This window comes from Sinohyriopsis cumingii, chromosome 4, assembly GCF_028554795.1.
Source record: "Sinohyriopsis cumingii isolate HCF-2022 chromosome 4, ASM2855479v2, whole genome shotgun sequence".
Classification (NCBI taxonomy): Eukaryota; Metazoa; Mollusca; class Bivalvia; order Unionida; family Unionidae; genus Sinohyriopsis; species Sinohyriopsis cumingii.
This window is the reverse complement of record NC_142964.1, coordinates 95,896,189-95,915,913: the sequence shown is the minus strand read 5'-3', so window position 1 is coordinate 95,915,913 and position 19,725 is coordinate 95,896,189. Positions and strand designations below refer to the sequence as shown.

Sequence of the window (19,725 nt, the reverse complement as noted above, 5' to 3'; positions counted from 1 at the left end):
ATATACCTTGATTTCTTTCATAGGAATCCGGAATGACTGTGTAGATACATGAGAATTAATTACTAGGTCGTCATGCTAGTGTGTCTGCTACACACAAGTACATATAACACCGACTGAGTAACATCAGTTATGGTGATACGTGCTTAGTCGTGACCGAATATGGGCTCGTGTGTGCAGACAAGGCGATAGGTGCCGTTTACTCGCAGACCTGTGTTCGAATCTCCGTAGAGTGCGAATTAAAAATTCTCTAACCTGTATGATAGTGTTATTTGCATGTGTGTGTGTGTGTGTGTATATATATATATATATATATATATAGCTTTTTATCAATTAGTCATGTTGTTCGATTTTATACGTCTTCAGACAATTTCTTCATGAACACTCAAGGAATGTTGAACTCTTTCAACCTCATGAAACAATTCATCCATTTCAATTTCCAATTGTTGCAGATTGTTTCCAAGCTGTCGATTTGTGCGACCAATATCTGGCATCTCTCTTTCTTAATGTACTTGTTTTGGTTGCCTTTTTTGTACAACAAAATGATCACGTGATTATTCTCTTTCGGGGACACTTTCTCGTTACAACTAATCTCGAGCACGGTTACATAATTAATTTGTCTTCTTCTTTGCACAGGCTTTGCACCTTCTTCTGTGTATTTACGAGTATTTAAGCTATGCTGAAATTGATATGCAGTGGCAGACCTGGTACCAATCTGTTTTAGAAAAAAACTATAATAATAAAAACCTCTTCAGTACGTAATTGTTTCACAAAGCTTGATCCTCTTAGTTTTCTCTCTGTTGAAATCTCTGACGAAGGGTTTGTACGACCATTGGCCGATCCTTAATTCAACTTCATAATCGAAACTAGCTTTATCTTTAATGTATATTTCACCATTAATATCCCTATACATGCTTCATGCATATGTGCTGATGAAGTCCAAGCCCACTCTTTAACCAAAATTTGCGACTAGTTCTTCCAACTGAGTTTCATGTTTTGATACAGCGTGTTGTCTTTTTACAACAATTACAATATGGTGATGTGTATGACAACTTACAAGATTTGCTGTTGCATCAGATTGTATTTGTTGTGTATTCGCCACGTCATATGCTGGAATTTCAAGCTCTTTCAATTCAAAATCTCCAGCACCTTGAGCCATTTTTCGGTTCTTTAAATACGTTTAAGTCGCTGTTAGGAAATCATTAGGGATTTACAGGAGACAAATATAATAATCAGTCCATTTCGAAAGAAATTAGGATGCAAACGAGAATTGAAGACAGTTATTGCAAATGGAACAATCAAACAGTCTTGAAAACTTTGCAAATGGAGAGAAATTCCAGACAATTACCAGATATTGTACTGTATACCGTGGCATCGCTGTAAAGGTGACTTCTTCAATCAATAAGTTGGACATTTTACAAATGAACAAAAAGACAACTAAATGGCACTGAAAATGGAACTAGAAGGAGAATGGCGTAGTGTCTGCCAAGCACCAGTTTTTGTTGCATTTGCACCTTTAACCATTCTTGCTATCAAAAGAATCGCTTCTAACCACGCAGGCTTTACGGGGGAAATAGCTTAATTAATAATTTTCAAGATTATACCAGGGGCAATGTGTGCTCGCAGTTTCCTCAGCGATTAAGTTAATCAGTCATCCTGAATGATTCCACTTTATTTCTTGCAATCTGCTATGTCTTTCGTCGAAAGTGTTTGATCAGGTTTTAGACCTGCTTTTGCTGGCTAGCATTCGTCCAGCGGAACAATGTCTTTGTTAATCAGGATCGGACAAATGAAAAGAAGCAAATGGTAATATGTAATCTACGCATAATTTGTCTTAATTTTTTAGGTTTTGTGAAGTTTAGCAATCTAAGCAAATTGATAGATGGTACACCTAGTAGCTTCAATATTGCGTCTGATTTTAACAATTTGCTACATTTCTATACAAATTCTACTTCTTGACATTTTAATTAATCTGAAGTTGTTATCACCATATGGTTTTGTTTCATTTGTTCCTCGTCTGGTACGCGTTATACTCCCTGCTTTCATTGCACCAGGTTTACAGTGAGCATGAGATCTGTAAAACTCGGTGAATTTGGTTTTACCGTCATCGCACAAAGGGCAAATCTTTAAATTAATCTCTTTTATTCATCCAATTAGTTTCCAAAATAGTGCTTAATTAATTTGTACGAAACAAAACATTGTAAGACAACATGTAAAAAAAAATTTTAAGATTTATATCCATATTCATTTTTATGGCATTTTTCCACCTCAAATAAATCAAAGCTAAACGAGACAAAACAAATTGAATCTCAGTTTAGAAAACAAAAATAACAGCTCCTTTGACAAAAGCTACAAGATCCACACAGAGTTGAACTTGAAAAACAAATTGGAATGCTTTCACAGGAAAGCATAAAGGCCAAAGCGGAACGTTTAAAGAAAGAACAAGAGTCTATAAGGTCACAAAATGCCTGATTCAAACAACGTTAAATCACCCTACATGAAAGTCATGAAACACGGTTAAACAAAAAATATACAGTTATAACTTAATATGCGGCGGTTTAGGTTTTTGCCGAACTTGTTTAAGAATACAATTGACTCTTCACCGACTCCTTTAATGTCAGGTTGTAAAAGAAACTCGTACTAAACAAAGATTTGCAAAGCAGATGAGGTGTTCCGTATAAACAAAAAGCTCCACCAATAACAACGAACAACCAACCAAAGCACAATAAGAATAAAAAACCGTATCGTATCTTCCAGCGGCGAAGCCTAGACATCATCGGATTAAGTTCCAGGAATGCTTTAACGTATCACAATGAAAGATTCTTAACAGTTTCTGCCGGAGGCAATAAATAACTTTAATTAATTATGGGCGTCCGTTGTATAGCTTTTCAAGTAATTATAGGTTACTGCATTTGTATGGGAAAATATGAACGAGTTTTTGGATGGAATACTGCACGACCTTGGGAGTGCAGTATATCCTTCCGACAAAACGAGTTCATATCTTCCCATACAAATGCAGTAACCTTTTTATTATATGCTCATTTTTTATTCTACCTAAGGTTTAATTATATAAACAAAATACACTACAAGAAACAACGTAAATGAATGTATGCCGCATTCCAAACTAAATACACAAGCGCATATTCATCATTACACAAATCAACATTATTACTGCGCACATAACTCCGCCCAGATAAATTTGAACTTAGTCGCGCGCTCGACATAACTTTCAAAAGAAAATGGCGTGTCTACTTAAAATTGAAATTTGCGTCATATAGTGAATGAATGTGCATTGCAACAACTTTTCCATTTGATCTGGAATGAATAGATTTTGGTATTTTTCTCGATTCTAGGAAATTTCGTGATTATGGACTGGATTTGTATGTGACAATTCCACATGAAATACATGAGATTGAAGAAGCGTGTTGACATCTGCAAATGTGTTTCTGTTTCTGTCATTGAATGTTTGAAATCATAGTGTGGGAAAAATATGAAGTCTTTCAATTGCAATTATCAAAAAGACGCTATGGAATTTAATGCTTATTTCATTTTGAGTGCAGTAAGGAGGATGCAGTTGCATTTAACAGCACAGTTTCGAAATGTGTAATCTAGATTGAAAACCTATGACATGGCTCATGTAATTCGGATTTGCAGAATTAAGAAAATACATTTTGAGGAAATTCAGGATGTAAAACTGTAAGTATATTTTATTTTGCCATTCTTATCACCAGCTAAAGAAGAGAGTATATGACTTGTCACTTGTATGTTATTTGTAAGGACCTTATCTTGCGTCTGTTATATACTGTAGCTAGCCTAAATCCGTAACATTGTATCAACGCGGACTGTACCAAAGCAGCTTGTATGTGGCAGTCCAAGAAACATCTGTTTTAGTTCATTCAGAAACAAATTTAAACAACCACAACGTAAAGAGCCTCTTACGCGAGTGTACATGATTTGTGTACAAATCAAAAGTGCTGGCGTCTGCGTCGTTTGTTTGTTTACACTAGAAAGTAGTTCCTTTATGCACGTAAATGCTATATGTGTATTGTCGAGCGGATTCAATATCGGGTAATACTGCACGATTCTGACAATGTAAAGTTAACGGGGGAAAAATGAGCATATAATAATAAATAATATGTCACTGAAACAAAGAACATTAAAATTAACTAGGCACTAAAATGAAACTATGACCTACTTCTGAAATATCACCCTGGTCCACAGACCCTGGGGTATATTTAGGAGTGGTCAGTGTTCGTACCCCTAAACGAGATGGTGATAATTTAAATTTACAAATGACCTGAAGATGTCATTCGTTTAGCTCATAATTCTGATATAGTACATATGTATGTACTATCACGAAGCTGTGACGACATACAAGACCAATGCGTAAGATCTGAGGAATCCGATTATCCTTCTTAGTCGTCAGTCTTTCTAAACGCAGTGAAATCTAGGAGAGATTGCTTAGTCCTAGCAGGCCAGATAAAAAAGAAAAAACATGTTTTCTGTGTGATGAATTTAATTTTGATTGTGTTCATTTTACTGAAGTTACGATACTTTTGAAAAAATATTATCTTTTTTCTATCACGGCTGGTTAAAATAGATATTAATCAACATCGTCCAAACTTTTGTATAATATTAGCACATATAAAAAGTATAAATTAATGACAGAAAGACATTAATCATTCTCATCGCACTCTAGCCCTTTGAAATCACAGCTTGATTTATTATATTCTTTTGGCAGAATGTGATTAACCACAACTGTCGTTCTCTGGTCAAATCTGTGCCGTTCTTCACCAATGCAGACCCCCAGTTTGTGTCGGAGGTTGTTAGCAAACTCAGATTTGAAGTCTTCCAGGCCGGAGATTACATCATCCGGGAGGGGACTGCGGGAACAAAGATGTATTTTATACAGGAAGGGATCGTAGACATCATCACTCAAGAAGGGGAAGTGGCCACCTCTTTGTCTGATGGATCTTACTTTGGAGGTATGTAATTTCCCTGTGAATCACTTCATCACTCAGAACAAAACACAGTCAATTTCTGGGATTTCCTGTCACATGATAGACGAGTGTATGTTCGTCCGTCATTGAAAAAGAATGCGATTTCCCTGACAAATAAACTTAAATTTGCGTGTTCCTTTGCTACAATATAGCCAATGTGGGACAAATGTTTCTTACTTTTCTCACAAATACGACTACAGTCACAGTCTTAAGAACATGGTATGTGAACATGCACGCTTCGGTACTCACGAAAGAAATTTTTGAAATACACGTTTATATTTAGGATGGTCTAGCAAAGAAGATGATCTGGGTACATGCTTGAAATATCAGTAATTATTTAGAATGCTCAGTACTGTGCAAATAGCTTAAGGATGCCGCTATTTCGCTAGAAGGTGATTGCCATTAATTGCAATTAATTACCGATTTAAACTCTGTATACCTGTAACGATGAAACTGTCAAACGCAATTTAATATTCTTTATGATTCTAAATTCAACGAGTTGAAATGGTAATTTTTTTATCTTTAATATGAAATTTATATTAATAAATAATAATTACATATACAGAGCATACCGTTCAACAATGTTCAATTAACCAAAGAAAATAGCCTCGTTCTAATTATATGTTTCTTTTCCCTAGAAATTTGTCTTCTTACCAATGCAAAGCGTGTGGCGAGTGTACGGGCAGAGACATATGTTAACCTATATTCATTGTCCAAAGAACATTTTAATGATGTACTGGAAAAATATCCAGTCATGCGCAGAACTCTGGAAAGCGTGGCGGCCGAGCGTTTGACGAAGATTGGGAAGAACCCGAGTATAGTCAGCAGCCGTGCCGATCTTGATGAAGACCAACGGCTTTTAAATGAAATCGTAATGGAATCTACACCTGTCGTCACGAGTGCAAGCGAAGATGAGGACAAAGACTCAGATGACAGCTCAGAGAGTTCACGGAGTACAAAACCCAAAAAGAAGTTTAAGTTTGATTTTTCTGCCAAATTACATAAGATTGCTGAAGAACGAAAGTCCAAATCAAAGGAAAATTTGACTGAAAAGGAAGAAAGTAAATTTAAAATATTTTTACGAAAAGCTCCGTCTGGGCCAAATTTGTTTGGATTTCTTGCCCCTCCCTTCTCTGAAAAGAAACGATCTGGGAGTGTTGGGACAAATTTAGCCAATATGGACATGATAGAAGAAATGGAAGAATCCACAGATAAAGGACGCCCAAGTTTCATCGGTAGTAAACTCTTCAAAGGGAAACGCAGTAAGTCAAAATCATCGTTGAATGAGGAATCGTCACCAGCCGAAAAGCAGACTCTAGTACAGTACCTTCGGGTACCACCGCCAGATTTGCATATTCGTGAATTGAAAAAGGGAAACAAGGCTAATGAGCAGAAATGTCGATTGCCTGACACTTCAGCAGCGGAAACAAGCGAAGCTAACACAAACAAGGAAAGTGGAGAGTCTCTCAAGATAGATACAAAAGGAGGGTTTCAAGATGCGGAGCTGGTTCCAGTTGAGGGCACAGCTAAAATGGAAAGTGATCGGCAAGAATCTTGTATATGAGAGTTACTGGTAGAGACTTGGGAATACTAATAACAATATAATGGCGATACAGGGGTAAATCATTCTCAGCGAAGCTAACAACTGCGAGTCGACTTTCTTCGGTTATTCGAGTTCATACATAGTTTCGCAGTAAAGGTAACTGATAGACTTCAACAAGTTTTTAAGAAAAAGAAAGTAAATTTCCTTTTAATTTGATGTTTTTAACATCAGGATAGAAAAAGGTATTTTGACTTACGATAAAACTTAGATGCCATGTATAAATGATGCAAATTCAAAAATATTAAAGATTTAGCGTGAGTCAATTACGTCAGGCGGCTAATTCATTTCTCTGCTCTGGGAAAGTCACTTTGGCCACAGGTAAATGGGCAACCGGAATGATAAAAATTATGGACATTGTGAGACTATGAAATTATTATTTAATGATAATATTACATTTTCAGTCTCTTTTCTCTCTATTCTCCCTCCCACTGATCCCAGTGAGTCAGACTTTTCTTAATTTACTCTTCCAATGAGGTGTTTGAAAATCAATCCTGCTTCGATAGTCTCAAAGACGGCAAATGTATTGTTTTAAACAAAAAGAATAGTTCATTTATCCTGACGTCCTGAAAACAAATTCTCGTTGTCTCTGATTATATCTGCACAATCGCACTATAATCTTTAAGATATAATTTCAATGATAAGCTTCAAAGCTGTATGAATAATGAACTCGTATGATGTTTAGTGCTGTGTTGCGATTCTCAGGTCCGTATGAACGTGTAAAGGTGTACATATAATAACGTGTGTGTGTGTGTGTGTGTGTGTGTGTGTGTGTGTGTGTTTTGGATTGTTAACGTAGCTTTAACAACTTTTCAGTCATGTCGCTACGATGTCTGCAGTGTGGCAGTTTATAGTGATGTCTAGCACTGGGGCATCATACCGCAGACATGTAGCATGATGTCCCACCCAGTCACATTATCCTGACACCAGGCCAACCGGTCCTAACACTAACCTCTTAATGCTGAGCGCCAAGCGAGGCAGCTGTTAGTACCATTATTATAAGTGTTTGGTATAACTCGGCCGGGGATCGAACCCACAACCTTCCGCATCCGAGGCGGACCCTCTAACCACTAGGCCACCGTATAATAATACGTATAACGTATCAATATTTACGTGTCTCTGTCAATATATTACCAGGTTCGTAAATTACTGGATAATGCCATATACCTAATGTCGTTTGCCCGAATATTTCTGAAGTGGTCTTAGTGGTTACGCTTGTTTTCGTATTCGAGTAACGCATTTATTTTCCTGAGTAAAACATGGATTCCGCTGATTATTAGTAGAACAATAAAGAACTCTGTCACAAATATTTGTAGGAACAATGTTTACACAAACGATGACATAATACGTTATCATTTCAATTTTTCATTACGAAAATTTATCAATGATACTGTTTGAGTCACAAGTGATATTTTACATGCAGAAAGTTCATACAGAATTTGTTTTCCCCCCTATTCTGTGCTAATATTCGTATTAGCGACGTAAATATAATGCCAAAAGTCTTTCAAGGTAATACAGACGGCGCCATATGCCTCATCAGACGTCGAGGTCACTGTTTTAGTTTAAAACTTATGTTTGCTACCATACTTAATCTAAATAATTGTGTGTGACATATCGTGATGGTTTTGTTAAAAAAAAGTATACATGATTTTGTATTCGTATCCCATTGCCACGCAACGGGTTACATTTTGTAGATAAAACTGTATTGGATCCTGTTTCCCTACCCACCAACCCCAACCCCGATTTGAGTAAAACGCAGTCTGCTTTATACTCCTAAATTGTATTGACTGTACAGCATTAAAATATTGTATATTTAGAAAATGTTTAAGCTTTACTTATTAAAATTGGTGGTTTCAAAGAAACCTCTGCATCCTTCCATCTTGTGACGTTATTTCCTTTGTTTAAAAAGCATGAACGGCGTTTGAAGGTGGCAAGTGGGGCGACCGCCCCAGGCCCCGCTCTTGAGGGGGGTCCGCGCTTCAGGCCTAAGGTCGTCCTTATGAGTTTGTCAAGCTATATTCTCCGGTAAATTGGAAACACTGATACATGCCGCACGTAATGCACGCAAAGCAGTGTTTGCAGTAGCATACCAATCGAAATACCGATACTCTGGCCCCGAGCGGTCATGGTCGGCCCTAGGCCCCGCGTACTCCTAACGCCGCCTCTGTTAAAAGGCACAACCTTTAAAAGTCCCACTCGTACCTTAACTGTAGAGGTAGATATCATAATTCGGTGGAATGTAGGTCCTGAATCTAAACGATGTTCTGGATGGCCACAGGAAACATTGAAGTGTCAACCATTCAACACCTTGCCGAATTCAATTGTTCCAAACATTATGAATGAATATGTGGTCCCATCAAAAGCGGATGTTTGAACAATTTTGGACCAGAAATACTCTTCACGTTCAAATACAGAGAATGTAACGGATAATAGGACTGATCCCTTTGACTCTGTTAGTAACAACAGCACACGAATTATAGACGATTGTAGCTGCTACGCTGAGAACGCCAATGTTCAGCCCGTAAAGCAAATAAAATCCTGTAAATTTAATAAAATATGAATTATTAAACAATGATTAATTAAATAATTGCTTACGATTCTATTACATTTACTGTTATTAGATTTACGGGAGACTAATGCAGTTATGGGTTAACATGAGACCCCTTATCGCCAGAAAGTTTAGTTTCAAACTGTGATACAGAATTTAAATGTATTGATGTCAATATTTTCAGTTGTTTACCGTTATATTTGTTAGTTTGTTGTTTTAAGCACTGAATCAATACGCACGGCATATCAAGTGTAGTCATGTAGTTTCATGGCACAAAAGTGTATACTCGGCACATTAAACATCTAGGGCACCTTGTACATATAGAAGGACCAGAAGTATCCCGAACACTCACCAACATTAGGAAACATTATAAATCTCTGTCCAGTAGAAGCAAACATTATTAAAATCCAAGTTCGCGTTTAACTTTGATTGTTTGTTTGTTTTTAGGGGGTTATTGGTTTTTTGTTGTTGTGTTTGTTGTTTTTGGTCGTTTTTTTTTTCTTCAGATGAACGTGTTCCTCATAATTGTTATTTCTATTAACAAATAATTTCAACTGTATCAATTATCAGTCCAACCACTTTTTCCTTATTTTTTTCTTCTTATTTTTACTATAACGAGAATAATCGGCACTGTAGGGTTCTCTACACTCAGGGCAGTTTTCAACCCCCTAGCGATTTTTAAAACGAAAAATAACAAGGTTATCGAATATGTACAAAGCTTAGCCATTACGTTCATCAAGTTATAATTTCTGACCTGATTGTTGACAGGGGACCCATTTTCATCTTGTTTGCGTTTCAAACCGAACGGAAGTTATCGATGTAAAGAATCAGACTATTCACTATCCTTTACCGGTTCCTAATGGGCGCGCTCTACAGATATTATGAACGTCTGAGAGAGTGACCGGTGTAAGGTGAAGTTGTTTGCACAATCGAGTGAATGACTGCATACGTCTGTTACTTTCATGTACTACGGCTGAAATTTCTTTGGATATTGTACTTGCGGGATTTGTACCTCTCTAAGCAAACAGCTAACCAAAATGACTGCTTCCATGTACTCGAAAATTCAGCCAAATTTGTCTAAAGTACACTATTTTTAGCACTTACTAAAATAGGGAAAATGAATTTTGCATGACTTGACAATCTAAACAATACAAGCTTCTGAAAGCTTAATAAATTAATTACTATATATATAAAATGTAAAAAAAATATTATCAACTCCATTTTTTTAAACAAAATTATCTCTGAAGACCAGGAAATGAGAATGGCCAAGCGGAATAAACACAAATAAGGCCTTGCTGACAGGCTGTATACTCTATAACTGAAATTACACCCATCAATCATACACCAAAATAAAGGTAATTAAAAGTTCTTTTTAACAATACATAATATTTACAATGCCTTTTTTAAATGGCGAGTATAACCAATGAGGAAAACCGGAGAAATTCTTTTTCTTTCAAAATCTAACCCTACGCAAAATACGAAACTGTAGAGCGCCGCCTTAACTGTACTTTTTCAGTAAAAACTATATCTTCTGCATCCAATATTTACAATGGTCTAAGCTTAATACTTTTTTTTTAAATTAACAAAAAAAAAAAATGTAACTCTTATAATCACGTGCTCAATCGATGTAACTCCCAAAGTTACAGAAATAGGGAGCTTATCGAAGACGGTGAATTATATCACATCTCAAACCTGATCATTTCCGAAGTTTTACAAAACCGATCATTTCACTTTAGACATTATGGGATTTTGTTCGGACCACATGTAAGTATTACTAAATTTAAAAATTGAAGAGCTTCACAGCATGCAAAATTTATGCAACAAGGAAACTGAAGATTCAACAACGGAAGTGTTCCAAAGAGGATGGGTAAATTGTGTTTTGCTAGACTCCTTTACACAATTTTACAAAGAATTATAGTATTCGCAAACTTTCCCGTTTGTTTGTTACCCACGCCCCCTTACCTATTTAAGAAAAAGAACGAAATCAAAGATATTTTTAAAAAAATGCACAAAACATAGTCATTTCATTCATCAGTTTATGATTTCTAATTTTATTGTCGCCAAAAGGTCTCGAGCAATTTCTACTTGGCATCTCGAATCAAATGGGAATTTCTTCAGTAATACGTTCGCCATATTTGCGGGGGGGGGGGGGGCTATACATTTTCCAGCAAACAATGTGATGCAGTGCACTGTCTTTTATAATCTCACAAATTTCATATTTCTCTTTGAACACATATACTTCCTCCTTTTAATTTGTTAATTTTGTTTTAGAAATTTTAAAACTATACACTGCAAACAACAGACGCAGACGACACCGTTTTAACTGAAATGGGCTATTCTAGAACAAGAAAAGGACAGTGTGCAGTCCATTTGCTTGTTTAATTCGAGACCTTCTGTTTCGATGAAACGCGAATAAGCTGACACTGTTAGGGAGCCCCTGACGACAGTGAAGTTATAAATTATAAATTCATGAATAAAATGACTAAAGTACGTGTAATTTTTATCTTTGATGCTTTTCATTTTTAAAATCGACAGTGGGGTACAAACAAACGGGAGAGTGCGAATACTATAGTTCAAATTACAATCAAACCATATATTTGATTGACCATGACAAGCCATCATAAAATCAAGGAACCGTGTACTAAGATACTGATTTGTTAGACTCCTGTTGTTTTTGTTGTCGTTGTTATGTGGTTAACGCCATTTTTCAGCATATGATAGACAATACATCGCGGTCAGTATATTTGGTGGAGGACCCCCGACATACCGGAAGTTACTCGCAAGCTTTCTAACATACCCACGTAGGAGGAGCCCAAGACATTAAGCAACCCACGTGGACAGAGGCAAGCGCCTTAGACCACTCAGCCACCCTGGGCCCCGTTAGACTCTTAACATACATACGTATCCGCAAAGCCTGTCAGCGTAGGGATAATGTCCAAAAATTGGGTAGTAAATTGCCAGAAAAAGGCGCTTACTTAGCGACAATGGTACAGAGCACATCACATCTGTTGTCGGAGAAAATAGTATGTTATGGAGACCGAGTTAGTAAAGAAATTCCCGTTTTTTTGAGACGCGAACAATGTGACAGTGTTAGAGACGTCATGGCGACAATCAATTTATAAATAATAAATTCATGAATTAAATGACTTTTTTGTACATTTTTTTAATGTCCTTAATGCCTTTAGTTTTTAAAATCGCTAGGGGGTACTAACTGTTGGTAGTGATATAGGTATTGTTTATGTAACATAACTGCATTTTACAAAAATTGTCTTCATTTATTAATACTTTGTTTTAAAAACAATATGTTTGGTAGAGAGAGGAAATGTTACCCCGAATTAACTCAGTGAAAACAACAAAGCTCTGGTAAATGAAAGAATAATAAAAATGTTTTAAATTTTAAATGCTATATTATATATGTCATCAAATACAGAAAATGTAATAATATCCTCGTAAATGTAATAATTTATTTCACATTTATATTGGGGGATTTGTATACGTTGCTGACAACTGTGAGTTTCGAAATCAGCGAAACGAAACTAACGGTGTTAAGCTACTTGCTGATAGCTACTACAGTAGTTTATCAACGCCCTCACTGGCAACTGTTTGTATAGTACACCATTTTAAAAAATATTGTTTATATTTTTTTCTTGTGTATAGTAGGTCAGAGTGAATCATACGTGCTCTAACAAGAGTGAATGTTTACGTAATTGTGTTGTTGGTGAAATGTAACTTAACTGTATGCATATATAGTTTTGGAATGCTGTCAACAAATTTCACAATTATCTCCCTTGAAAATACTGTATGCCTTTAAAGTGTCAGCCTTCCTTGAGAACATTTACTAGAGAAGATTATTTTATTATTTACATAATATTATATAAAATAAGTAGATCTCTGGGTATTAGCGAAAACTGTGTTAACGAAGATTTATTATAGAGATACATTTTTGTTTTGTGGACCAATGATATAATGTTAATTTTCACCTTTGTTTAAAAAAGTTGAATGAATTGTCGACATACACTGTGACTAAGACCCTAATTCAAGGGCAGAAAACTGACTTGAATCGGGAATTACCTTTAGACAATTTTGAATAAAGAAATGTACATAAGACAACCAAACGTTGCTATTTTACACGGTTATAAACCTGTTTCTGGTTTCTTTTTATACTGATACACGTTTTATAATAAGTCTTCGAGATCGCAAGAATTTTCATATCATCGTACAACCTATATAACGGTTTAAAAAATCATAGCTATCACCCAGTGTGTGTGTGTATGTATGTATGTGTGTGTATGTGTGTGTGTGTGTGTGAGGGAGAGAGAGAGAGAGAGAGAGAGAGAGGGAGAGGGAGTATAACAGAGGATATGTATAACATTAAAAACGACAAGGGATATCGCAGTGACCCATGTATGTGTACTCGAAATTGTTGTTAGCAGAGTTCATTATAGACACCTTCGTGAATACTTCAGAAAAATGAAATTATAAATGCATTTCACAAACTCAGGGTATATAAAATGAAAATAATACATGGCAGGGTAATCACCTCAAGCATAAAACTACTCACAATTTTCAATTCTTAATTGTCCTATTTCATTGATTTAATTTTATTCTGAGATATTTGTCTTGATCTCTGCAAAACAATCCACATATGTGGTTCATCGTGAAACTATTCTTTTGAAACCATTGGTACTTAGGTATTGACCTATGCAAAAAAAAAAGTTTCAATCCGGTTGTAATATAATTAAACTATATTATGCTTCAATATCCATTATTTTCTCATGATGTTCATTATTAATGTTAATTTACAGGCTCCCCGTGTGGCACAAAGTCATTGCCTATACATATAGGAATATTGCATGAATTGGCATCCATGTTTGTTCTTAAAATATAAAAACAATATCTCTACTTACTACCGTTTGAACCTGAGCCACAAAACCATTTCCCCCTGGATGGACACACACACACACACACACAAGAGGAAATGTGGCTTCGTGCTGGTTCTATATGCATATCCTTTCCCTCTCTCAGAACCATTGTTCTCCTCGGGGAAAAGTGCCCAGGAGCCTTTTTTTCTCTATAGGAGGAAAACTCGTCTACAACAATTTTCACCCCATATGTTAAAATACAGACCAATATTTCTTCTGGAAAATTTGTTCCTTGAGCAGGATGTCGTCATGAAATGCTAGTTTAGAGTAATTCTTATCCGTGTGAAAACTACTCACGGTTTTATTTTTTTTCCCAGAGAAAGTCGCTTAATGGGTATTTTTCCCCAATTGATATTTGATTTAGTTTTTTGAAAATATGAGCTGAGTACCATCTAAGAGATTTGGTCCAACACTGCAGTAGTTTGATCAATAATGAAGGGAAAAGTACATGTCACTAACACATCTCCCCACTGTCCGCATGAGTTTAATTCTCGGCTCGACCAACGTGGATGTGAGATAGATTGCCAGTAGCTTCCAGTGGTTCTTCCCGAGTCCATCCTCCACCAAAGTATACTGCCGCCATATATGGCATATTGTGTGTTAATAAATGGTGCTAAAACGCACACAATTTTGAAAAGAATATATGGGATTTGGGTGTGGCGAGGAGAGGAATAATTGTGTTGGGGGCGGAGGCGGGAAATTCTGCTCTGTAGGGATTAATATAATCAAGGAGGTACTTTCATTCCCGGAGAAAATAGGCTGTATAGCAGATGTTACCCCCCCCGGAAAAATGACTAAAGTGTAGAGTTTCCAAGGAGTACTAGGGGGTCATTTTCTGGCGAGATAATCAGCTTAATACCATGGGGTGGGGGTGTGATGACGGTATATGTTTATCTCATTGTTTCCTATTTAAATTTTCTAAGTATGTTACGAAGAAAAAAAATCTCAGAAAAGCTGACCTTGGGAACAAAAAGACTATACAAGTAATGTAGAAATAACATCTGGGAAGGAGACACTTTTAACGCTCACTATACTTTTACATAAAGAAATCCTATTGCTTGAGAATTATATGAAAATTGAATTCATATTGTTAATTATTTATTGCAATGACAATGGAACACAATAATATGCTGCTTGCAAGGAAGACATTCCAAAAAGCATTGAACTTGTTCGAGTGCCAACACTCCTATCCGGTTTTTCGAAACAAGCGCATAGTTCCGGACAGGATTTGGTTGGACGTAATGATATAGATGGTTGTGTCAGTTTGCAGATGTTTGTGTGTTTGCCTCCACATCTAGACATTAGTCTATGTCGTTAGGTATTTTTTATTATGCTGTCCCTAACGTTCAGCCAATTGAAAAAAAAAATGAAAAAGTAAGCACTATCCTTCCAACGCCTTTGAATTTGGTAGTGAACAATACTTGTAAAGCCAGATATTTTCTTTAGAGAAACCGAAATTGCCAATTCAGTGTATTTACATTATTTATTCTCACATGTATTTATCTTGAAAAATTATATTATTATAGCTTTTAAAATTGGGTATATATGACAACTTAAAGACAAAAACAAAACTATTTTCACCAAACGGAATTTTCTATAAATGACAAAACGTTTAAAGCAGCTCCGTATTGTAACATATTAGTTTGTTCTCTTGTTAAGATGTATGCACGCATACCCAACATGTACACACAATAATTTTCACGAACATTAATTTAATATTGTTCTTTTTATTTCCTTTTCTGAATAAAAACGTTTTAAAAACAGTTTCGAAGAATTACTTGAATGTGCTGTTGAATGTGTCATTGTAGAGTTATCCTGTAATTTCATATATAAATGCAGAGATTTCCTGAATTTAGAATGAAATGGAAATAGTAATTCATCATTTTGATGGCTGTAACAGACTGTTGACATAATTGCATAAACAAATGAAAAATAATATGCAAACATAATTTAGAAAATAGATCTGCAATAAATTGTGATGAAGTTTTTCAATGACTTTTTTCATGCTTGTTTGTCTATCATATTCTCTCTATCCTATATTCTGGAGAATGTCGCTTGAATGGCAAAGTTACAGTGGCTGTATTTGATGGTAAATCAATGCCAGAATATTTTCTGACAGATTTGATTAAAGTTTATATACTGAGTTGGAGATATAATTTGTAAAAGCTTTTATTCTATAGCAACAACGACTTTTCAAAATAAAACTTCCAAAAGTTTAGGACGAATTAAAATCACGTGAATACTTTTTGAGAAAACCCCAGGTCTACCTAACCATCCATTCAGTAGAAGTAGTAATAACAAGATTTTTAGCAGCCATATTGCATGTTCAAGTGGCATCAGTTTCATTTAAGACTTGACCTTGGGATGAATGTGCATGTAAAGTTTAATAGCAATCCTCTCAAAATGTTAGGGAGGTGTAGTCATAACTACTTACTCCCATGAATGACGAACACTAGACAACATATAAAAGGACATTGTATAACTCATTTGTTCTATGACAGTAGAACTCCTGTCTACACTCGGTTATAAGACAAGTCCAACTGCAATCAATACAGACCCAGATCTGCCATCGCATAATGTACTGGCAGATCTTGGTCTGTGCAGTTTGATAAAAGTAATCAGTAGAAGAAAAAAAAAAACACCTGTTCTGCATGTGCATTATGCTACAGCTGATCAGAATCTTTGTTATTTGCAATTATACCCCACTTTTAAGCGAGTATAGATGGTAAATATTTTTTTTAAAAATCATTGAGGGATTAGAGTGCAACAATGGCTATCGATTTAAATTGTGCTACATGTGACTATATTACAGTTTCATAGAATTTCATCAGTGGCCGATGGAGTCTTCAAAATGCTGTCTTAGCCATGAAACAATCACTTGAATGAACACTTGTGCACAATTTTAAAGGAAATCAAGACAGATTTTTGTACACCTAAAAGCATCAGTGGAAATGCATGAATGAGGTGAAACAAACATGATACACACTGGAATGCGTAAAGTTTAATCAAGTCAGCTTGTAACCTTACTATCATTTTGGGTGAAGAAGTAACCAGTCATTTATCACATTTTCTTGTTATTTTGTCAAATGATTAGAAATGTGAGTTAACCAAAGACTGTGCTTGCCATAAAATGATATCATGACCCTTTTCTGAGCATGTAACTTTTTCTTATTTAGCTACCAAGTGAGATGTAATAGAATTCAGAAAAATTTAGGCAAGTCTATGAAAATCTTGAAAGTTAAATGATTCTAACAATATCCCAATAAATTGAACACTTTAAAAATGTTATGATACCAAGATTGAACTCAAGATCTTAAAACATATAATGTATAACGTAAGGCGACTGCGACTGTTTGAATCAATAATTGTATCCTCGAATCATTGGAGTTCCACAAGTATCATTTTTAGTTAACATTGAGGTTAAAGGCCAATAGAAACCATCTATTTTGGTGACAAAAGTAGGGGTGGACTTTATCATAGTCCACATAAACATTCTTACTTTATGTATCACAGAAGCAATAGTTACACTGAAATTAAAAAGTCAATCACATTATCTAGTCTGGTATGTAATTATATCTTTCATATCAACTCTAAGATCTGAAAGTTTGGCTCGATCTCTGAACTTTTGACTTTGCCCTCTGTGCAACTTAATCCTTACTGTAGATTTGCTCAAAGTACAGAAACCTGACAATCTGGACCAAAAGGAAAACAGCCCATGTTGGGACAACTCTGACCTAATCTCAGTGACTTTATTTAATTATCAAATGCAGTTTTTCATATGAGACTAAAATTGTGCCTTAAATAATGTAATCACATTTAACTATGAAGCTTTTCCATTCTTTAAATTTATTCAAATTCTAGGATTGCAACATTTGAGAATTCAAAGACAGGAAGAATGGTAATACCCAAGAGAATCCAAATATATTTGTCTGCTGATAACGGAAATCAAGAAGCTATTTAAAATCATGGATATAAACATAAAAATTGCTTACATATTTTGTTGAAAGTCAGTGGGGAGAAAATGAGTTTGCTATGGCACAGAGTTATGTCAAAGCCAGCAGGTTGAGAAATATTTGTGAGCCATATCGAATGAGTTCTTTCCTTGACTTGGAACAAAACATGAATACAGTTTTGTGTTTATTGCATACTCCCTCTTTTACACTTTCAAAATATTTGTAGCTTTATTGTATTTATAAAATTCCAAATGAACTAAGATTTATTAAAAAAGTTTAATTCACTGCATCTATAAATATATGTGTGGACATCAAAGAAAATACATAATAAGTCGTTCGAATCTGGGTGTGTGATATGGAGTTTATGGACTGAAGAGCTGCATCAAACCAGATCAAGTATGTATGATTAAATAGATGTGTAATAAAAACTTACACAGAGGGACTCCTACTACAAAGATTATGCATCAAAAAAGCTTGAAGTAGTATTCCACAAAAACAATTACAGAGTCAACCATGTGGTACATATACTGGAATTAATGTGTGAGTGCATGTGTGTGACTTGTATTTTTAATGTTGCTTTAACAAATCTTTAGTCATATCACTTTGTTTCTGATGTGTGGCAGTTTATAGTGATGTCTAGCACTGGGACATCATGCCACAGACATGTAGCATGATGTTCCACCCAGTCACATTATCCTGAAACCAGGCCAACCAGTCCTAACACTAACCTCTTAATGCTGAGCGCCAAGTGAGGCAGCTGTTAGTACCATTTTTGTAAGTTTTTGGTATGAATTAGCTGGGGATCGAACCCACGGCCTCCTGCATCTGAGGCAGACACTCTAACCACTAGGCCACTGGAGTGGTTACTGGAATTAATAATGATGGGTGAATTGTTAAGAGTCCTCTGCTCAGCAGGGGTCTTAAACCCAGGAAATTATGTTGAAAACCAAAGTTCGCAGAAGACAGACTCTCAGGAGCAATGCATCTTGTAAATGATGGCACTGAACACTGTAAATCTAATTCATTCAAGATCTAATTCATGCAATAGGAGAATGGGACTTAAGGGCCATAACTCCTGTAAATAATGTCATGGAATACTAGAAATCAATTCCTTTAAGACCTCATCAATTTGGATCAACAGGTTATAAAGTATCTTGTAGAAGCCAAAGACAGGATGACAAACCATGACGTCTACACAACTCTCTTGCATGAGAAAAAAACCCTTTAAAAACACAATAAGATATGTAAAGCCATGAGACAATGATGAAAACCACTGTTTCCAAATACATGTATGCTGAATAGTTCTTGAGCTATGCCAATTACAAGCATATGAAGATATGAAATTTTCAAGGGCCATTACTCTATCTATAGTGCAAATCAACAAGACAATACCCATAAAGGTACTTCTCTGTCCCGAGACAATGTACTTACTAAATTGTATCAAAAATGCTTAACTGTTCCCCCGATATGCTGATTATAAGGGGCTGTATTAGTGGTGAAGTAATAGTGATAGTTAAAGGGCCAAAACTGTCAAACTGGATCTGAAAAGATGAAACCTTTAAAGGGCACATCTAAATGTAAAAGCCAAATTCACTCATCAAATAACATCCAAATTATGTGTAAAGGTTGCCAAGCAATGCTGGATACAATCAGCATCCCATGTTAAGATATAAAGCCAATTATCAAGTCCATGGCTCTGTTTAAA

At 35.7% G+C, this 19,725-nt stretch overlaps 1 protein-coding gene across 10 annotated transcripts in view; it reads left to right on the top strand.

Moving 5' to 3' along the window:
- LOC149801718 (potassium/sodium hyperpolarization-activated cyclic nucleotide-gated channel 3-like) overlaps nt 1-16,055 on the top strand; it is a 326,034-nt gene extending 309,979 nt beyond the window's left edge. For all 10 annotated transcript variants that reach the window (XM_089956019.1, XM_089956020.1, XM_089956018.1 and 7 more), the window contains 2 exons: nt 4,739-4,982; nt 5,636-16,055. In XM_089956019.1, the coding sequence (XP_089812145.1) occupies nt 4,739-4,982; nt 5,636-6,561 (1,170 nt within the window). In that variant the 3' untranslated portion in view covers nt 6,562-16,055. The remainder of the gene's footprint in view (nt 1-4,738; nt 4,983-5,635) is intronic.
- The last annotated feature ends 3,670 nt before the right edge of the window (nt 16,056-19,725 follow it).